Here is a 22,060-nt window from a genome sequence, read left to right as displayed (position 1 = left end):
GCAGAATAGGGGTCTTTTTGCAGTCAGTATTTCTTCTTGGAAGACTCCAAGTCTGACATCTCTCACTAAGCACAGCACCCCTGAAATCTGCCTTGCCAGCACTGTCTCCAGCAGGACCCTCTCCATCACAGCAAAGCACATGCAAGTTCGTATGCCTTCAGCTCCTGAGATAAAACTGGACAGCAGGAATCTGTCTTTTGTTCTCAAAAAAAAAAAAACAAAAAAACCCCAGTATTACAACACCCAGCTCCACAGCTGTTAAATGTATTAGGCCAGTAGTTCCCAAATAAGGAGCCGGGAGACTGTCAGTCAGCAAAATCTAGTAGTAATTCCTCTTTTTTTTCCCCACTTATAAGCACACAGTAAGATGCTAAAACCTCATATATGCTTCCTAACAGCTTTCTCCCTGCTGCTTCCCACCAGGAATACACACAGAGGTCTCCTGTGTTTCAGGTATGCCCTTGAATTGCACATGGCAGCCATCAGCACAGGGGAACAGACATACCACCAGTGTGCTGGGCATTCAGTGAGTGCATGTTAAGAGGAGAAGCAAGAGCCATAAAACAATGTTTAAGTAACCTGAATCTGTAATAACCATAAAAGTAATTATTCAAGAATATGGAATTCAACTACTCTGCCTCGAGCAACTACTAGTTTCCTGGCTTTTCCTCTCCTACCACCTACAAAATGGTCAAGTTCTCAGAACAATTCTTCTGGGGGAGTCTTCCACCTAAACTGTTTAAAAGTGAATCCTACTGCTTGGGGAAGATAGAAGCAAGACAATCACTGTATTCAACAGATGCAGGTCTACATCAAAAGCAAGGAACCCCCAGTCTTCTCTTGCATTCCTGCCACTCTTATTTTCCTCAGGCTCATACGTACACGAGCTTGCAGCAGGCTGTTGGCTGCTTCATACTCTACCCAGCTGCAGCCCACTCAAAGCCCAGACTCTCAGTCAAGTTTCTCAGTACAAGATGCAGCCACTGTCACTCCCCTGCCAGACCTGCTCCACTCTCCTGCCTGAAACCTGCCTAAACACTGCCACACCTTCAACCTGAGCAGCGGATGCAAAGCTACTGCCCTACTTCCTTGATTCGCCCTTCCTGCCCAGCTCACGTTTTAATTTTTATAATGCCAGAAAGGAGAGTCCACAGTCCAAAGTCCAAGTCTAGACAAGCTCTGTTTTGCAAAGCATGAGGGAATCTAGGTACATTGTGGTGCTGTGCCAGAAAGATAAGCCTATTATACAGGTAGTTTTTAAGTACCCTAAAAACAAATCTAAACGTCAGCATCAACGTTTCCCAGAGTATCCAAAGGAGATACAGTTGCCTGCAACTGGGTACCTGCCAATTGCCCAACTCACTATTGAGACTGTCAGGTTCCTCAGAAAGGGGTAACACCAAGCACTACTCTGAAATGACACATAAGTCTCTTCAGACAGTCCAACCTTACAAAAGTTGTTTCTTCCCCACGCACACTTAATCATTAATCCTAAAGCTATTTTCCATTTCTTCCCCCTCTGCTAACACTCTTAACAACTAGCATGCCTTTGTCCTATTTCAAGAGGCAAGAGCTAACAGCAAATAGTTAAGAGAAACTTCTGAGCTTATCCTTAAAAATATCTAACCAGAGCCCTGAGTTACAACCATCACATCTTTATTCAAATAAATACAACAGAAGGACTAAGTCATTACTCTTTACGCACAAATATAAATACCGGTTAAGCCCGATAAATCTCTTTTGAGGTAGATGTATACAGTACAAAATATATTAAGGGTCGAATGCAAACATCCTACTCACTTTACCTTCTCACCTTGTCCTCCATGGAAACTTTGCAAACATATTATTTCTGCCCCATCAGCATTCAAACAAACTTTTCTGAGCTCTAACACAATTCACAGTTAAAAGACCACTGAAACCAAACACATACATTTAACACTATTATGGAGTTTCAGTCAGGCCCATGAGAAAAGTACATTGAGACAAAATTCAGCTACAGAAAATCCAAGTATTTTACATAACTGCAAACAAAACAGTGCTGCTGAAAACAGGTTCCAACAGTTTCATCAACAAGAAAAAAATAGCAAAAATAATAAAAACTGCCTGCTGGGGTTTTCAAAGGAGGTTTTAAACTAGAAATTTGAGCTTTAGTTCCCAAAAAACTGATTTTCATTACCTGCACCCCATCACTGAAACAGAGGAATGGAGAAAGACAGCTTGAGAGACAGGCACCCCCCACCCCCAACTCCCTTAGAAAGAGGATTCAGTTAAAAAAATTCAAGGAACTCTAATGAAAACCATGCAAACAGATAAATCAGATTACACTCTGCACAGAACTCAGCCAAGGTTCACATGGAAGGTTTGCAAACCTTTAAACTTGTCCTGATTTCAGAGTTTGGGACAAGCAAACAAAGAGCCTCTGGGTTTTTGTTCTGGGCTGTCAGACCATGATGGCAGACACAGGATATGTAACAAAACAAATAACGAATCTGAAGATTCCCTTTTCTTTTGAGTAAAATATCTGTAAAGATGATACATTCTATTATAAATAACTTCGAGATTAATACAAATTCATAATCACCAAACAATTTGTGCACCAACAGTTGCTTTAGGAAGATGACTGAACACAGAAGTATCTGCTAATCAGTCACTTTTGCTTTTTTTTTTTAACCCAAGATAAATCAGACTGTAGGACTGCTATCAGATAGTCAATTAAGTGCTGATAAGTACCAACATGTGACTGCATTGGCTCAAGCACGCATGGTCACATTTTGTTGTGAATCAACACAAAAATGTGTATGACTACAGAAAGAAGCAGCAGTGATGCCTGCCTGGGATTCTGTGACTATTGCTTGCTTTGTCACTAGTGGGTACAGGCTGGAGAAATTTCTCCCCCATAGCTGTGGCTGACTACAGGCACAACTTTTGAGTCCAATTTCAGAATTCACTTTCACATTGCAAAGCAGAGATTAAATATTTGGGTTCTGAGCAGTCCCCATCAGCTCCAGTTCTTTGAATACCAAGCAAACTCCCACATAGACCACCTCCTTTCCAGAGAAAGGCTGTCTGGGTGTGAGACCTTCCCCAAAGAAGACTCAAGGGATGGAAAAAAATCAAGTGCCCAGCAAGCAAAAGAGAAAGGTTGCACTGTGGTTTCTCAAATGTCTCATAACAGGAATTCAGACTTGTAAATTATGATCCTCATAATTTGAAGACTGAAATATTCTCCAAATTAATGCCAAAAGAAACACACTTAAACATGGTTGCAATAAATGTATTAAAGTATTAAAGTAAAATAAAAAGGTCCAGAACAACAGTTTGGACTTTGAAGAGGCTGAGCGTGCCAAGCCTTTGCCTGTCAGGCCCAAAGGAGAGCTCGGATATTCACCGCAGTGTAACAGCTTCCCCCTGAACAACAGCAATATTGTTTCTTCAAGTAAGTCAGAGGTAGTGTCTAAAACAGCGTAATGAATACAGCAGCAGCCTCCAGCTGAGCCCAGCTATGCCTGAGGAGGCCCAAGAACAATACCATCTCTGCTGGCCTGGTCACACTGCCGCTAACGGATCAGCAGCCATCCTTGGTTTGATCCAGCCCTGGTGTTGGGAAACGAGTAGGATGCACACGCAAGGGCACGGTCAGTCCTGTCACCAGGGAGACATGCAACATAATCGGGTACATCTGCTCCAGAGGGCAGCTGCTTGTTGGCAGGCAGACACCGTGTGGATGTGTGCGTAACTTGGGCAAACACGCAACCACAGACAGACACGCAGCAGCACTGACAGCCCTTCCCCTTCCACTCAGATCCACACATCACTGGGAGAAGGGACCTGCCTGTAGGTGATGAATCATTCTTCCGCTAGAAATTTTTTTTTTTTTTAAAAATAACCGGAGATTACAAAATGGGTTTCACTTAATAAATAAAAGGTTCAGTGTAGTTTGAAGATGTCCACCGAGGAGCACAAGTGGGACACGGCAATCAGGATGCAGTTGCACTTTCATCCTCTTCTAAAAGAAGGTCGTTTAATGCAATAACTGTAGCAGCAAAGTCATCCAGCTCCACAAAGTCTGATGTAATTATGTTAACACCTCTAACACCTGGTTTCTGTGCTTTCACCCAATTTAAAATCATGGGCAGGTTCCTAAAGAAAGGGAAATAAAGAAAATCAAATATTTCAAGAGACTCTTCCCTATACACACTCTACTTAAGTTAAATAAAACAAAACATGCTGTTTACCAATTATCTCACATTTGTGATCAGGTCCTGACTGCCACCCAAAATACAGCTAGCCTGATGAGGAAAGTGCTTAATGTAATGTGGTCATTAGCTATTAAATAGAAATACCAGTCCATCATCAATCCAAACTACCACACATACCAAGTAACATTTGTAAACTCCGTATTCACCCAGTAGACTTAATGCTGCACTACAACTTCATCCATCCTGGTATGGTTTTACCCAAGAACATATTGAACCAAAAACTTAATTTCACAGCAGACTTCAGTGTAGCACAAAGCAAGGCTACACCTGGCCAGAGATGTTTCCCTGCCCACCTCTGCCTTAGGGTGAGCAGAAAAGAAGTAGTTGGGGGCAGCCCACCGCATTTCTACCAAACTCCTTCCAGCCTCCAGACCCACCCAGAACAACAGGATCACGGAAACCAAACCCAGAACCAAGCCCTCAGCTCTGTAAGGGTGGAGCATCCCACCACACATCACTGTAACCAGAGAAAGGTGAGGCGTGTCGGGAATTCAGTTAAATGGAGTTTGAAATTCTACAGCAGGGAGAAGTTTCAGTCATTTCTTGTTCAGAGTGCAAGTCAGGAGTCTGCCCAAGCCTTTTTTGTACTCTAATATGCAAACTCCAGGGTTTTCAGCACAGTTAAGAGACAAATGATTAAATATATTAGATTTAAATTAGTGCCATAATAGACATACAAAATTATATGAGATGGTAGGCAGACAAATTGGCTAACAGGATGGGGAAGAAAAAAACAGAAAACCTAGAGACCTCACAGCTCTTGTTCCAGGAAAAGAAATCATGAGAAGAGAGAACTTGAGTAAAGGCATAATGACTGTCCCTGTCAAGGGACAAACTAGACCTCAGGCAGCTAACTGTGAATGTTGCACATTTCTCCTTTAGCAAGAGCTCAAGAACACTTAAAATATTCACATTCAGGGAAAAATTTCCATATGAGAGGGTAGATGTCTACACAGAATCAGAAAGACAGATTTACACATACAAATGAGCTAGCAGGTGTAAATGTATACAAGCAACCATGCTTTAGCAAATGGTGGCATCTATTTTAAATTTTCACAGTTTACTTTCAAACAAGTGGTAATGATAGGGCCACAGGAAAGGGATACAGTGACGGCAGGCTTCCAGCCTATCAGTGGTTTATAGTCCAGGCCTCTACAGGAGTCACTTGAAAATAAACTGCTTGCCCATACCAAGAAATTAGATGATTCTTCACTAGTTTAAATTCAGTAATGATCTTTCCTTTAATCACGAGATAATAGTACATTCAATATACAGTAGGCAGATATGTTACATCCATGCTTTGTGTTCGGTATCCCTACCAACCACACCTATTTACATTTGTGCAATTTCTGACAGTAAATGCCAGCCTTAAAGCACCTGAGCACCATCTAGTGTCCAATGCTGACCGCACAGACATGGGCAAAGAGCAAGCCAGAACTGAGACCTGAATATATTGAGACAGACATCGTTTTGTTTTAAATATCTTTTGTTATATTAATTCCATGATTTATACTTCACCTGGAGTTTCCTTACTTCTATCAACAACTTTTGTGACTGAAAAAGCACAACACTTGCTCTTTTTATAAAGGATTTCTAAAAAAGTGATCCTGACTTTGGCTCCAAAATATTAGTACTGTAATTACTTCTAAAGTGACTAGTAATCCTCCCAAAGGGAACATGAACTGGCTGCTGAAGATGTGTGTTTATCTCATTGTATAATATTAAGCTCAGTTGCTGATCAAATTAGACCAGTTGTGACCATGTATACAAGATTAATTTAGAATTTAATATTATTATGACAAGATAAACTGTTAGTGACATCAAAACTGGCAATATTAAACAATGAGCCAGGAAACCAGATCCCACCAGGACTGTTACAGTTCTTCCAGTTTTTAGCAAACAGGCTACTAGGTGATAATGCCATAAAACTAAGTCACATGGATCCCATCCTAGTCATGTTACTAATACGATTAAAAAGGTCACTATCACTCTGCGCTTCTCAAAGCAAAACCCTCTTCTAATGATCTTACCAATTAATTGTACGCCAGTCAATGGTATGAAAACGTCAAATTGTTAATCTAACTTTTGGTAAAAATACCCAAGATAAAATACTGCCCCATGTCATACATCTTTGACCATCACTGAAATTACCAATATTTGTACAGACAAATGCAAATATGCCCACAAATACACGAATTTCTCTGCAGCATAACCTTTTTTTTTCCTCCCTAAATTAAGTTCAGCCAATTTGGAATGAATTAATGATTTGAAACAACAGGTCCAGCCCATGTTTTATGAAGTCATATCACATTCACAAAGAGCTTCAATTATTAGAAAATACACTTATACTGTTTAACATATATACCCTGTTACTTCATTATTTTCAGTAAGTACTTTTAATGACTGCAAATCTCTCACAAGCAATAGTAATGAAACAAAACTGCATACTTTGATCAAATCTTATTTCTAAGTAAATATTTCACAGTTTCTTGCTTACTCAGTGAGTCTTTCAACATGAAACACAGTAAGTAAGGAACTAGGAAATCAAGACAAGTCTTACCTATGAACAAGTGTGTTCTTCAGACCACGGATTAGATGCCGTGCAATAGTATTCACTCGAGGTGTAAGAATTGCTTGAGAAACATGAAAAGTCCCATAACGACTTCGTTCCTCAAGAGTGGTCTCCAAGAACTGTAACAGTTCATGCACGTTGGTTGTATTAGCCCATGGTGCTGGCATTTTATACCCTGGCCACAGGAAGGGGTATTCCCGATACAAAGGGTAGTGGTAGAATATAAGAACCTAACAGAACAAAGAAAAACGAGAAAAAAACACCCCAAAAATCACAACTCTGTTATTTATCATGAAACAGGATATTGCATTGGTTTATGCTTATGCAGTACTGCTGCAGCTAGCATAGCAGCTAGTTAAAAGAGGACCAAGCATAAAGAAGCTGTTCCTAAGTCACAAGTGTCAGTAAATTTGTTGCACTATTGCCAGCAAAGGAGATGGAGATCATCTTGGTTAGCTATGTGGATAGGATTGCTTCAGGCTCTAAGGGTCATCAGTTTTAAAGTGAAAAACTTGCCAGGAGTATACTGAAATGTCATTCAAAGCATTCAACCTAAGAGCATTTCAAAGCACCATCAGAAAACATTACCATCTACCTGAAGCTAAGGATTTTACCTGTCTTGCCATCTTCTGCATAACTCCTATTAAGTGCCTAAAGCATACTGAGGGCTCTAGATACCTTAGTCATGTTCAAACTTACATGCTTCACACTGGCCAAAAGGATGATGGTTTATCAAATCCTCATGACCACAGGCTAGCACAACATACTCATCCAGAGAAGAAAACCATTTGTAAGGAGCACAGGGCCCTGGGGATATTATTACTATCCTTATTATTTAAGGAACATTCTTGGGAGCAAGACACAGTCTAGGCACACCATGGATGGAGGCTACACAGCTGCAAATAAATGAAGGGAAACATGCACGCAACATAAAGGAGGCCCTGGTGGGCTTTAAATTAGCCTACCACCAGTGTCCTTGGGCCAAGACCTCCAAGTGGGAACCACACTCAGCCTCTAAATCTTAACCTTTTGGGTTTGAAAAACATTACACATCCTTTCCCTACCTGGTGTTTCTTCTCCCACATGTACTGTAATGTCACATATTCTACACATTCGGCTGAACAAAGTTTGGATCCAAAGGCTGAGCGGATCCTACTGATCAGGAAGAAGTGATGGCTGTCATCCATGGCATAGAAGTGATTGAAGTCCAAGAAGACTACTTCCTTAGGGTGCTGCTCAAGAAAGGTGTTAATCTCCTTCAGCCCATCCCATACTTTGATGCCAAACAAGCCATGTATGAAGTAAATCTCTTGTCCTATTTCCTCGGGTTTGGAAGATACACGAAGATCAAAGTAGCGGATTCCGCCTTCCAACTGCTCTTTGAAAGTCAGATTTTGAGTCACTGACCATTTCTTCATGATCTTTTTAACCAAGGAAATTCTGGCCAAACGTTTGATGGCTGTGGCTTGGTCTGGTCCCACAGGAGATTTCTCATCAACCCAGTAGCTGAAAGAATCATGTGACCCTAGAAACAAAAGCCAAGAATATTTAATTTTAGAAAACTGACTCCCCCAAAACACACATGCCCATGCGCCCTGTAAACTGAAAAAAGTCCTACATGAACAGCAGAGTTGCAGAAGAATTATGCTCAAGCATGGGTCTTTCAGACTATCCTTTACACTTTAGTCTTCCCTGAATATACAACAAGACTTATGCTTAATGTTCTCACTTTGAACTGTTTTTTTGTGTGAGCTCAAGTTCAGTATGCTCTGAAAATCATGGCCATAAGACAAGCATCAGCGGTAAAGGAAACTTTCTTCTAACCTTGCTTCATTTATAAACTATCAGTCTACCTTCAAAGCTTACCCAGAGCCTGGTACATCACTGATTTGATATGAGATTCCAGCTTCATTCAAAGAATCTGAGGGTTTATTTTCATTCTACCCGATAAACCTAATCGTGACCTAATACTCCAAAGTTCTTGGAACAGATATCATTATACACGTGATGGACAGAGGGATCTACACATGCACACGCCTTACCAACACATCTCACTTTAGCCCCTAGATGGTAAATAAATTATTTGTTTGAACAGTGGGCAACAACTGCCTGAACTTAGAGGCAGAACAACTGAGTACACCACCACTTACTGTGTGGTTCAATACCAAGCTCATGCTCAACAAGTTCATAAATGTGTCTCACCTGGCGGTCAGTGCCTCTGAGTGACCATGGTAAGTATAAAATTCACCAAAAAAGGTGACCAACAATCAAAATCGCCAGTCCCTGTCAAAATAATGCATGTCTAACATGCAGGCTCCTGTAACACAACTTGCACCTTGGCAGACAAACTGCATCTCCAGTATAAAATTTGTGCCTACTAGAAAAAAACTCCAACTGAAAATTGAGTAGTAATTGGCAACAAAACTGAGAAATAATAAAACTCTTTCAAAATAACAGTTTCAGAGTCCATAAAAGATCCCTGGCTGAGCCAAGTCAATAACAGAACAAAGAGTAATAGGACAGGGAATCTCAGTTTGCACTGTACCAGGGCAGCATAAAGCAAAGATGGGCGAAGCTGTTTGTAGCACTGACTGAGGCTGACCAGGGACTGCAAATCATTTACAACAGGCACTGGCATCTTGGCCAAGAAGGTGCAAGCACTCCAGGCATGACTTCCCTGTGAAGCGCCAGCCAGGAAAAACACCACAGGAGCTCCAACAGCCCTGCTTCCCTTTTTTCTTCAGGACAGCAGATAAGTCTCCCACTGAGCCAAACCCCACCTGTTTCCTGCGCAGCCACTCTGCTGAAATACAGGGAAAACAGCTTCACTCCCAGTCACCACCAGAAGCTCCTTTCCCAGCTGCCTCAGGAGTACAGAGACCCTGCACCCTGCTGCCAGCATCTGCATTTTCCCTTCCTGCCTGCCCCAGGGTTCTTGTCCCTGATTCTGGAACTATGCTTTTCTAGAATTTCCTCCTCTATCTCAGCCAGCACCCTGTTAAAAAAATACCCCAATTTGTCATTTCCAATTTTAAGACAACATTTGAGGCATCCACAGCCTCCTTTACCCAACCTTTTATTTGTGTATTTATTGTGCTCACTTAAAGACTGATGCATTTCTTGTGATGTAAAATCAGAGCTATAAACAAGATTATGATCTCAATTAGATTACCTTGTCAGGATTTTTTAATCCAGATGCAGGTACAGACTGTGTGCAAACCAAACATTGGTTCACAACAACCTTAAATGCACTCTTTCTCCACATATGTTCAAAAGTACAGAAAAGGAACTGTGAATGTTAGCTTACAGGCTTTACAAACACTAAAAACTAATTCTGATCAACCCTTCAAGAACTCTTCACAGTCCTTGTAAAAGCATGCCTCTTAGGTGGCTTTCCATTCAGTCTTCTAGAAACAAGTGACAAGTAGCAAAAAAGCCGTTTTCAAAAGATGCCAGCTTACAAAACTATTTAGTACCTGTCACAGTAAACTACATGAAAATGCAGTCATCAGTTTTGGATGATACCTAGATTTTTCCCACCTTCAAATGCATAACCCCAAACAAAAGACAGGATCAAACATCTAGCGAAGTCATTTCAGAAGCAGCCCTGTAAGGCCTGGCTCATACTGCAAGCAGATGTTTCAGTTCCCTACATTTCCCTGTACGGCAAAATGAGCCTTTCAAGCTTCTACAATATTTGGAAAGGAGACTTCAATCACAAGCTTGTTTTCTGCCTCTGCATAAGTCACTTTGTACAAAGAAGTCATGGGGGTTTTTGTTTTTCTTTGTGCGTGTTTAGGTTTTTTAAGTTCCCAATTGCATCAATTTCTTCCTCTATTTAGGTCACTGTAGAAAATTGTTTAACACGCTACAATAAGGACATAAGAAACATTTTATTTTCATTTTAACTAAGACTGTGCAGCAGCCTCAAGAGAGCTATCTACAGAAGTCACTCGCACCATTATGTTCCCTCAGACAGCGACACTGATAAATCTGACTTATGAAGGAATGACAATTTTGTCTGGCATCAAATATATTTTCAACTCTGAGTTGTCTAAGCAAATCTGAGCCAAGAAACAGCTTGTTTTCCTAAGTCTAATCATACTTTATAGCTACAAAAGCCTTTCCCTTTGCAGACTGCCACATACAAGGCACATTTAAGGATACAAAGAACAAATTTCTCCTTGCACTATCACAAACCTAATTTTATTTATAGTCCTAGAAAGCAACACAAAAAGTCACAAGCACATTGCAACTTTTTCAACACATACTTTAAGAACTGCTCTCCTTAATAGGGCAGTTGCTATTTGAGAAACTGAACTATATGTGAGACTAATCTATAGTTTGAGAAGATCCTTAAAACTCCAGCACTGTGACTCTGCTTAAAAGCCTAGCAAATTGAACTTCTCAGCTGCAGTGAAGTCAACATGTATACCTAGATATAACCAAGTAGAACACGAACTGGAACATCTACAAAACAAGCTCTCGTTTTCACAGTTGGTAGAAGACCACCTCCTAAAGAAGACAGGGGAATTTCATCAATATCAAGGCTAGAAAGACAGAGCAGAAGTTCAATTCAGTGGTCATTTAACAGAAGGCCAGCCACCAATTGTGAGAAATATCTAGGCCAAACCTGGACCCAGAACTTTTTCACTCTGGTGAGAGAAAAAAGCAAACAGAAAACCTGAAGCAACAGCACTGGATACTTGTCAGACCGAGGGGCAAGAGCTAGGTGAGGATCCACGTCATCCACCAGGTCCTTCTTTAATTTAAGATCACTGTGTTACATTACCAGCTCAGCCACTGGCTTTTAATATAGCTTAGCTGTGATGTTAAGCTACATGCTAAGCCGATTGCATCATGATGTCAAAATAATCCCTGCTCTCCTTCACTCTACCCCTAAACTCCATGAAAGGCCTAGCCATTCTGTAGCTATGGCAGGAGCCAGGCTGGTTGCTGATACAGCATAATTTCTTTCTGAAAAAGCATAACCTAAACCAAACCAACTCTGCACAATTTAAAAGGCAAAGGCCAGAGCCAACACCAGAAGTATGGAAGCCCCATTCTGTTAGCAGCTCAGTGTTTGACCTGCTAACCACATTCTCAATTCATGTCTAACACAAGGATGTGTGAAGATACTCAGATGCTGTAACACCGTACAGTAACAACACTAGGGCTTGGCAGTTCCTGAACAGAGCAAGCATCACACAACTCTCATAGCAACATACACAGAAAAGTCTTTTCTATGTGTAAGAAATCCCTTCTGATCTGTGTTCCCCACCACCAAAATGGCATGTATCTCCCCAAATTACACTAACCACTTTTCTCAGGGAAAAAAGAAAGCTCAAGAAGTCTTGTCAGCAAGACATTTCAGATAATACCTGAAATCTTAAACATAAATAACACCCTCCATAAATTCATTCCTTAAACCTGTTGATTGTGAACAAAGGAACTAATGAACCTATGTAATTAGAACCTCCATCTTGCAGACTGAGAAATCAAAAGGCACAGATAAGCCAGGAAATTTTGTCCTCGTTGTCCTTCAGGCAAACAGAGGCCAGAACCCCACGCTGAACTGCCTCAAGGGCATGTTCCTGCACATGCAGCACACTTCTTGAGTCACTGTACCTGAAAACGGATTAGCATTCAGATTGCAAACCTTACTGAGCTGCTCTAGTGACATGGCATCAGTCTGGGGCTCAGCCCTTCCTGAAACCAAACCAGACACAGGAAATAAGAGATGATGATTTGCCAATCGCTTCCAATGTTTGTAGCATGAAGCAGCAAATATTAAAGTCAAGCATGAAAGAATCTGTACATTCAAAGAAAAAAAATTAGGGGACTGCTAATCAGCTGGCAATTCTTACAGAGTAACAGACAATAGCTGCTCTATTTTGGTTTCATTTCTTTCATCTGACAAAGACTGGAAGCTTCAAGGAAAGCAGTCACATGCCATCAAATGCCCAGATATTTAACTATCAAAGGCTACGATATGGTTAGAATAGTATTAAAGAGGTATCTTTCAGACACCAGGTTGTTAAAATGACGAATAGTCCTCTTAATTTTATCCCAGTAAGTGCAACCATGGATTAATTTTTATTCATATCTTTAAACCTCTTTTTATTCTCCTTACACTAATTTCCCAAGTTAATTGTATGTTAAACAGATCACTTCTCAATTCAATTTGTATGTTAAATAGATTCTATTTCACTATTCGGGGTGATTTTTTTCGTTGAAGCCTTTGTGCTAATTGTTAGAAAGCAGCCTTTTATCATCACATCTGCAGCAGAGTCTAACTTTCCAGTGTGTCTATTTGTCATGCTACTTAGTCACAGATAGTCAAATTAACCCATGGTGTAGCTCAAACAAATGACACTCATCAACAGAATGTTATTAAGCCTTGAATTCCAACAATTACTAGCTACATCACTTTGTATTATCTTTTGTTTCCACACCAGTACTTTCTGCACGTACAGCTGCAGCACAGCGAGAGGAATGAGCATCATCTCACCAATTCCAGTGTCCTTTTGGGAGCTTGCAAATTTACCTTCAAAGGATGTTAAAAATACAACTACATGTCATGCAAAGTGAAGAGATCATCTAACAGAGAAAATACTTGTGCGCTGCCAATTACTTGAAAACAAGACAAGAACTCTTTTGATACAAGCATGTCTACTACTGTATTGCTAGTCTCCCTGGTTGCAAAGCTGTGGACTACTCAGAAGCAGAAGTTAAAGACACCTTCTGAAAAGATCTGGCTACTCAAGAAACAATAAATTAAAGCAGAAAGGCAGGAGACTGCACCGTCGGTAAATTTAACTAGATCAGAATAATTTGGTTTCATCTTCACATTAGTGGAATATTAATGGCATGAAAAAATGCAAAAATACCTCCTGTGTTATGTTAAACATTTGTAAGAAGCAAAGTCAACATACTGTATCAACCCCCTAAAAGCATTAAAGGGTTATTTATGGACAAAGAAGCACCCTAGCTCTAGTGATGCCAAAGTCCTTTACTCACTAGACAAAGTACATTCCCCATATATTACAAAACACCACACATGACATAGCACAGCAAGTATTACATAGCCAAGACATCTAGAAGCACAGTAATCAAGTTCCAAAACACAGGATGCAAGTGCTAGCAAGTTCAGGCTGTCCCACAAATGTTCTTCTAAACCAAATGTCCGGTGTGTGCCAGAAATGAGGGGAAAACAGGGATAAACAGAAGTGCCTCTCAAAGCCCAGAAGCCCTGAGGATTCAGGTCATTATCAATCCAGATTTTCTAATCAAAAGATTAACATCTTAAAAGCTCTTCACTAATGAAAAGCAAATCGAACCGCTCATATTAATTTTCCCAGCAAAAAGTGAGGCAGGAATAACAAACATCCTACTGATAATTATCTAGAACTGTCAAGACAAGTATTTATATTTGAATAGAATCGTAAAAGAATCCTTTAGGTATTCTTAATGCAGTCTCATTAGGGAGGACAAAGCCTAGTACAGACTAAATCCTCTTAGGAAGACTTCTTCTCCCTATCGAAGTACTACCCTGATTTTCCCCACTGCCCCTTTCAGAGTGGGAGGGACTAAAAGGGGTACAAAATGAAAGGGAGAAAGGGGCTGCTTAAAACTTGGACACAGTTATCACACGGTAGCTTGCTTTTTGGCCAGGAGAAATCTGTTTGGCACTGGTTGGAGTTATTGCCATTAAAGTTTTTGGTGATTTTGCAGTGACTTCCCATTTATCAGCAACCTCAGCTGTCTGCATTGGTAAAGTGGCAGTACTTCTCTAACATTTCAATATCTGAATGGATCCACCTGCTCTGAAAAGAAAAAGCCTTCGGAGTCCTATATTCCTATTTTGTGACCACTATGAAATGTGTTGATGAAGGGCTCATTCTCTTTTGAGAAGGCTCTAGGGAAATTTTTTCTTGTTTTCATTACGCAATACCTTTCCCTCTTATTAGACCTTTTCTGGAAGAGCAGGCAAACTAGAACTTCCACACAACACCGAAGGAGAGCAACAACCATTTATATCAACATTATAGGTTTTCTCTGAAGCAAAACTAGCATGTTCTGCACTCATTTACCAGGCAGTGAAGTCACTCTCTAGGGCACAGAGATTTTAATTAAAAAAAAGGAAGAAAGCTTTTCCTGATGAAAAAACAAAGATCTTCATATGCTGTCTTAAGAAAACATTGTGGCATTTCCACAACAAGTCCATTTTAGCTAAACAGATGACAGTGGTCCTTTAAAAAGGAGAAACTCTAAGATCTGAGGCTGGCTCTCCAGGGGAATTCCTGCACAGACCCAGTACAGTTATTTTGCTCCCTGCCACACCAGTTCCTCACATAGGGGTTATATAAAGGGAGTACTCTGTTACTTGGGAATAGTGGAACAACTTCCATTAGATATTTTCATCAGCATAGCAGTGCAGGTAGTTTAATAGCCCCTCTCTAACAAGAGTTGAGATTTGCTGCTGCAATTAAGTAGACAAAGGTAATAAAATAACTTGTCCTTTCAGGAAAAGTTCATTCTGAAAATTCTTCATTTACAAATCATATCCAACATCATCATACTTATGCAGATGTTTTCTTCTGATGGTTATTACTTCATTGATTGGTAGATGCCAATTAAATTGTTACGGAAAGAAAGCTTAGTGAATCAGAACATTAACCTTACATATTTTTTCCCTTTGAGCTTTAATCCAACAGATGGCCAGTTTAGCTCATTCAATGATCCTTTTAATTAGGACTCCAAAGGAGTACTGTTCGGACGGAGGATGCAGTCTCAAGCTCACCACCGCTTCTCCCTTCAGGAGCCATATCCATAGCACACACCAGCCCATGAACAAAGAAAACCCCAGTGTAGGAAGTTCAGCAGCTTGCCTCAGGGTCATGCAGGCAAAGAGAAAACAAATCAAATCTCTTAAGATCCTAACAGCCAGTTCTTAACTGGACAGGGCTGCTGCTTCTTTTAAGAACCATTTCAGTTCTGCTTGGCCAACTGAATGGCGAGCAGTCCACAGGGCTTTTGGTGAACAGTCGCCCTGTTGGGACAGCAGAGCTGGCTGGAACCGGTGGGTGGGGGGATGCACAGGAGATGCCCAGGGCCCCACCATCCCAAGTGTCTTCCCCCCCGCCCTGTGCCCAACACATGAGCACAGCAAGCACCCAGCAGTCACACTACAGCACCACACAGTCACCCACAGCTGCTTGTCATCTCAGGAAACACCTCCCTCCATGCTCTGTATCCCCTCCCTTTACACTCAACTACAGGCTTGGCTGGTAGGACTGCTCCTCATTAAGACTGACTACTAGCTGTATTTGTAAAGCTTTGTTTTCCAGAGCCGATCACTTTGTAGTACTTTGATCATTTACATCAAAACCATTAGTCTTCTGCCTCAGGCTTTTGGGGTGATCTCAGTAAAGGGCAGCAACACTGGCGTGGTATAACACTGAAAGTTTTGACCACAGTCATACTGACACTACCATGAACAAACTATGTAAAGTTACCCAATTACAAGTTGGTTAGAAAGTTAATTAAGAGTCCATGTGTCATAGGGGGGAATCGAGCAGTTTGACTAGTGCTGCAGTCTGGAGCAGAAGACACAGATTTACTGTTTTAGAGGGCCAGGGACACATCTCAGATCAGTGAGCAGTCAAGTCAAGCAAGCAAGTCAACTACTTCAACTCTCCAATATGGTCCAATATTTTAGCCACATTCAAGCCAATATGATTTTCTCTGTTAAAAAAATGCTTCTGGAACTGTAAAAGCTCTAGCTACCTATAATACAGCCTCCCACAGGCAGCTTTCCACCAATCGTCCAACCTGATGCAGGCAGGAATGGCTCCACATTCCAGTTGCTCTGCACTGGTTCGAAATGAGATCCCAGCCATCCTTCCACACACTTTTGGAGGAACAGCTAACACACCAGAAGGTGACAGAAAAGGCTCTGCGCACTGCCTGAAAGCCATGGCTAGGGAGCTGCCCTAACTCTCCCCAGAAAGGCAAGCACGCTCCACACCAGCAGAGCACCCTGCCTAGCGTGACATTCCACTCTAGGCGTACCAGTACTTGAAAAATTGACTTTTGATGGCAAAAACTTCTTTAGAGTTTCTAATCATCCTTAGATGATTAAACCTACAATACAGAAACATTTATATTTCAGGATTAGAAAAAGAAATCTTAACACTCTAGGACAAAAACATTGGTGTAAGCTTTTTTTTTTTAATATTGCATTTCAAAGTGCTGAAGTAAAACATTTTACTTTTTCTGAATTTTATATTTCTCAGCTCTCTTCTCCCATGACTCCAATCAAGCTGCATTTAGTTCAGATTCAAATTAATTGTTCCCAAGCTAAGCTTAATTTTTACTAATAGCAGGTGTTCCACCAAAGCTATATGACAAACTATAATTGCCCATGTTTTCTAAATACAGCCATTCAACATATTGTTCTTTCCTGCCTCCATCTGCAACACCATGACACATCAGGTTAACCTTCATGTTCCCTCAGGACACTCACATACTCCAGTACCTACCCCAGGGTTAGCCCAATCCCATGAACAGTTGTTTCAAGAAGCTTTTCTGGCAGGAATCACTTCTCAGAAAAATCCCTCTAAACCTTCATCATCAACACAGAAAAACTTTCTATCAGGTGAGGAGTAAAGGAAGGCAGGCAGGGGACAGAAGAGGCATTTGATTAGCTTACTTACATATTATGAAAGGGCACCCCTAACTACTCTGAGTGCTCCTACAAGAAGCAGTGGATCCCCACCCAAATAATCGTAGATTTCTTGTAGAAGACAAGGAAAGAAAATTAGCACTGGGGAAGAAGTCACAGCTAACCATCCTGACCAGAACAGGGGACCAATCTAGGGATACAGTTTGATCAAAAACTGCAAGTATACCTGCCTGTTACCTCATGGCTCTTAATTATTCAAAGATGGAGTAACTCAGACAGGATTAAGTAAATGCATTATAACCAAGACCCAAAGAAAAACAGAAATGCCTGCTCTTCTGCTCATCACTTTCATCCATTACCTTGGAGGCTGGACTAATAAAACACTCAATAAGCAAATGCTGATAGTTGACAGTGAACATCTGCTAGGTTGCTTTTGCTGTCTCAAAACAACAGGCATGATCTTATCACAATCTCAGAAAGCTGATCTTAAGACTTGAGAAAAACTGTTTTGCCCGTCCTAATACAATTCATGTAAAAGGTTGATGAAACTGGGAAGTGGTGTGGTATCTTCAGAAGCAGCAAGATTTCTCAGACTCTAGCACCTAGTTAAACATGATACTGAAAAAATTACTTAGAAAGGCAAGTAGTTAATATGGAACAGTACAAATTGGACATGCCACGGTGCTATGAATTATTAGTGTGCAAGTACAAGCAAGGAACAGGTTCATCTTCTCCAGCAAATTCTTTAAATAGCTGAATTACTTAGAAAGCAGATCAGTGAGAGCACTGCAGCTTTTTCTTATGTTCCCATTTCTCAGGAGGGAAATAAGAAAACTAAGAGATACAGATTAAGAGATGACCAAGGAAAATAGCATCACATTTGTACATGATTTCATAAAATTCTTTAAAGTAAATCATCTTGAGATTAAACAAATACTATACCATAAAATACCCTACTAAAAGTCACATTCACACTCAAAATGTTTAAGAGTTCATTTTTAAACCCACATTCAAAGAGGATTAGTCTGGAATATAATTAAGAGAATGAGTTTCACACAAGGTCACAACTTGAAGGTGGTTTGTTTTGTTGACTATATTATAGTCATGTAAATTGATGACATTTTAGTTACTTGATATTTGGCTACTTCTCTTTGCAAAAGATTCCTTCCCTCATGACATCACACAGGAAACCTCATCTCTTCCTTGGACAAGACTATATTGCTCTAACATTTTGTCTAGAGTTTTGACAACAGAAACAAAAGAAAAGCCCAAACTCTGGAACTAATCACAACCCAGCTGTGGAGAATGACCCCAAATTTTTTTAAAGTCCTACTCCATTCTGAGCACAGTTAAATCAGCATGTAAGCACCAAACTGGTATACTTCACGAAACACCCACCTTAAGCATCATCTGCTACCTGTTGGTTCAAAGGACTGAGCAAAGAATTACTTTCTCTGCCCTCAGGTAGCATGATTTGCACCACACTGAATAGCTCAGGGAATCGTAGCAGAATATAGGTTAAAAAGGAACCCAAGAGGTCACAGCTACCTTTTTGTGAAGCTAGTGAAAACAAGCAGCTCCAAAACCAGAATTGTTTGCAACAAAGAGGCAGAACTCTATGCAGACATCCTTAGCTTCATGCAAGAGGTTAAGAATTTCCCACTTACAATATCATACAAGAAATTGACTCTAAGCAGCTTCCTGTGTATGCTATCAATTATTTCACTTCAAATAGCCCCATTATGCCAACATTTTGTACTTTTTTTAAAAAAAGAATCTTTCATTCTTCAAATGCTGCATTTCTCCAAACTGACCAAGCCAAAAAAGCCCAAAACTAAACAGTTTCATGGCTTTGAATGCTGACTTTATTTAAAGTTAAAACATGTTTTAACGTTTCAACTCCAACAGTTAACATCTCTGCTCCTACATATGAAGGGTGACTGAGAAGAGGGAGAGGAAGATGACAAAAAAAAATCATTGGACTAAAATGTTAAAAAACTTAAATCCCCAAAACATCTACTCAAAATGTCTTTTCCTTGCTTCCAAGTTGCATGAAGTACATGCAGGAAAAGCATAGGAAAATACACCAACTTTGATCACAAATAAACGTACACTGCAAGCATTTTCAAAAAACCACTACTCATTTTAAAGGCAGCACAACATTACTGAAACTACAACTCATTTCTCTGATTTCTCTCCTGCAGTACTGGTTGCATGATGTTTGCAAGTGATGGACAGTGGCAATGGTCCTGACACAATCTGTATCACAACATTCCACAAAGTCTCACAGCACATAAGCTGCTACAGCAAGCAAATTGATTTATTGCTGTTCACTAAAATAGAGAAGGATTTCTTTGCCAGATGTTTCAAAAATCTGCAGCCACTTGAATTTTATACGAACGCCAACCCTCCTTTCTGTTCCCCTTCCATGTTCAAATGAACAGGGTTACATAAAATGCTTTTGCTACTGTCAGGGTAGGAAAGGACGCTACTTTTGATTAAAACTTGGCATTTTGACTGGTTTACTTCAGGTAATAGAGTAGTGAGTACTGTGGTACCCCACAGGAGGTGTGTAGCCCCTTCTCAACATGTTTCAAATGTCCTTTAGTTGTCTCTGCTGGCACAAAAAAAGGAAGTTACTCCGTTTCCAGGGAAGTGTCTGTGCATACTCGCTATATAACACATATCCAGAAGGTTTGATGAAAAATCAAGCTTGTACCATTAGGAACCAGAGTCTAACATCCAGTATCAGAATGAGCTGCTACAACAGCCACCCCTGAAATCTTCCCTATTGACATCTACAAGCAATACCAGATTATTTTTTTTTTCCATTTACCTAAGAAAGTCAGCCTATTCCTGAGTAAGTTTAGGGTCATCTGTTGTCTTCCTCATCTGTCAGTTTATCTGTAAACCAGAAGTGATGGGCTGACCCTTGCCGGTTTCTTAAACTACAAGCACTGCACAGGAGCTAGGAGTTAGTTGTTTTAAGTTTAGCTGCAAAGGGGAAAAATTTTATAAGCAACTCCAGCGTTTTAGTGCCTTCAGTGTAACATCACGCACTGGAATATTTCATAACTGTGCTGTACTCTTTTACCCTCTGACAAGCCACAGACAGGTTCTGCTATAACAGACATTTCCTGTGATGAACCTCCAGTTGTTAAGATCAACGTCAACAAACCTTTCTCCCTACCTGCTTTCAGCCTTGCCTAAACAACCCGAGAAACCCTGAAGAGGTTTCAGACCTCCAGAGGTCACTGCTACCTTTTTCACAGCCAGCGAAAATGAGCAGGTGAGCGGGTCAGAGACTCCCAGCTGTATTTACAGCAGATTAAGCCCTCCCTCCTCTCCTGCACCGGGCGGGGCTCACGCTGGCCCCTGCTCACACCCCAAAACAGGCTCGGACGCCCCAAGTCGGACGCGTCTGCTACAGTCCGAGCACACCCGCTCCCCGGCTCCCACGCCCGGGCCAACACCACCCGTCGGCCGAGCCCGCCGCCAGCACAGGCCCCACCGGCGGGGCAGGCCCCGGTGCCCAAGCGACGCCTCCCCGGCCCGGCCCGCCGCGCTGCCCTACCCGGGATGGCCAGGTTGGAGAGCGGGTAGGAGCGCAGCGCCGCCGGCAGCGAGCCCATCCAGTCCGCGTTGCTCTCCGCCATGGCTCCCGCGGCCCAACGCCGCCGCCGCCGGCCGCCCTCCCTCCCGGCCGGCGGCCTCATCCCCGGTCTAGGGAGCCGAGCCGGGCCGGGCCGGGCCCGGCTGGGTCGGGGTTGGGGCCTGGGCCGGACCGGGGACGGGGAGCGGGACCGGCTGGGTCAGGGCCGGCAGCGGCCGCCCGGCCCCCCCTTATGTAACAGGTGCGGCCCTGCCGGGCGCGGTGCCGTCACAGCGGAACGGCGGCCAGCCATTGGCTGTTCGCCGGTCACCCCGCCCCTCGCCCCGCCCCGGCGGCTCGGCCCGCGCGGGGGGGCTGTGGCGGGAAGGGGTGCCCGCCGTGCCGCAGCGGCGGGAGGAGCCGTCGCCGTGGCTGGGTTTCGCTCTGCGCACTCCCTGACCCGTGGAACCGCTACCGCGTGTGTCGGCTCAGGGGAGGGGGGCGCGGCCTGGCGCTGGAGAAGCGTCAGCCGAGGGCCTGCGCGTCCTCTGGCCTCCTACGGCCCCCTCCGCCGCGGCTGGCGGCACTGGCCGCTTCCCCATGGCCGCGCCTGGAGACCGCGGTGGGCCTGGGTTCTGGAGCCGCTCGACAGCACCAGAGCAGCTACCCCAGCGTAGAGGGCCGACGCCGCGGCCCTAACATGTCGAGTGGTCAGTGCGTGGATGGGCTGGAGCAGTGTCCGCGCTGCGCCCGGCCAGCCGGCGCCACCGCGGAAGACCGAAGGATCCCGTCTCCTCCGCGCCACCTGCTCTTCAGCAGCTCCCTTTCCCCGACAGCCCCACACACGCGTGCACCCCGCCTCACGCTCATCTAGCTGCCACGTAAAGCGTTTCGTCCGAAACAATTTCTGGATTTGCTGCAGTATATGAAACGGATCCTCTTTTTTTTCT

The 22,060-nt window shown here is 42.4% G+C and overlaps 1 protein-coding gene across 1 annotated transcript; it reads right to left on the bottom strand.

The window, feature by feature from the left end:
• Positions 1-209: 209 nt before the first annotated feature.
• Positions 210-21,353, bottom strand: PLCXD2 (phosphatidylinositol specific phospholipase C X domain containing 2). Its single transcript, XM_074898925.1, has 4 exons — positions 21,093-21,353; positions 7,896-8,356; positions 6,820-7,061; positions 210-4,140 (listed from the first exon to the last, which is right to left on the bottom strand). The coding sequence occupies exons 1-4, from the start codon at positions 21,232-21,234 to the stop codon at positions 3,978-3,980; spliced, it is 1,008 nt and encodes a 335-aa protein (XP_074755026.1). The 5' UTR covers positions 21,235-21,353; the 3' UTR covers positions 210-3,977.
• Positions 21,354-22,060: the final 707 nt, after the last annotated feature.

The sequence above is a fragment of the Athene noctua genome, chromosome 1, assembly GCF_965140245.1.
Source record: "Athene noctua chromosome 1, bAthNoc1.hap1.1, whole genome shotgun sequence".
Taxonomy (NCBI): domain Eukaryota; kingdom Metazoa; phylum Chordata; class Aves; order Strigiformes; family Strigidae; genus Athene; species Athene noctua.
This window is presented reverse-complemented; position numbering and strand designations above follow the sequence as displayed.

What these genes read in the sequence shown, in the direction of transcription:
- PLCXD2 (XM_074898925.1), bottom strand. Translation starts at nt 21,234, where the DNA reads ATGAGGCCGCCGGCCGGGAGGGAGGGCGGCCGGCGGCGGCGGCGTTGG. An exon ending in CTCCAACCTGGCCATCCCGG is followed by an intron (nt 8,357 to 21,092) that starts GTAGGGCAGCGC and finishes TTTTGTTTCTAG; the next exon opens with GGTCACATGATTCTTTCAGC. An exon ending in AAGAACACACTTGTTCATAG is followed by an intron (nt 4,141 to 6,819) that starts GTAAGACTTGTC and finishes CCCTTTCTTTAG; the next exon opens with GAACCTGCCCATGATTTTAA.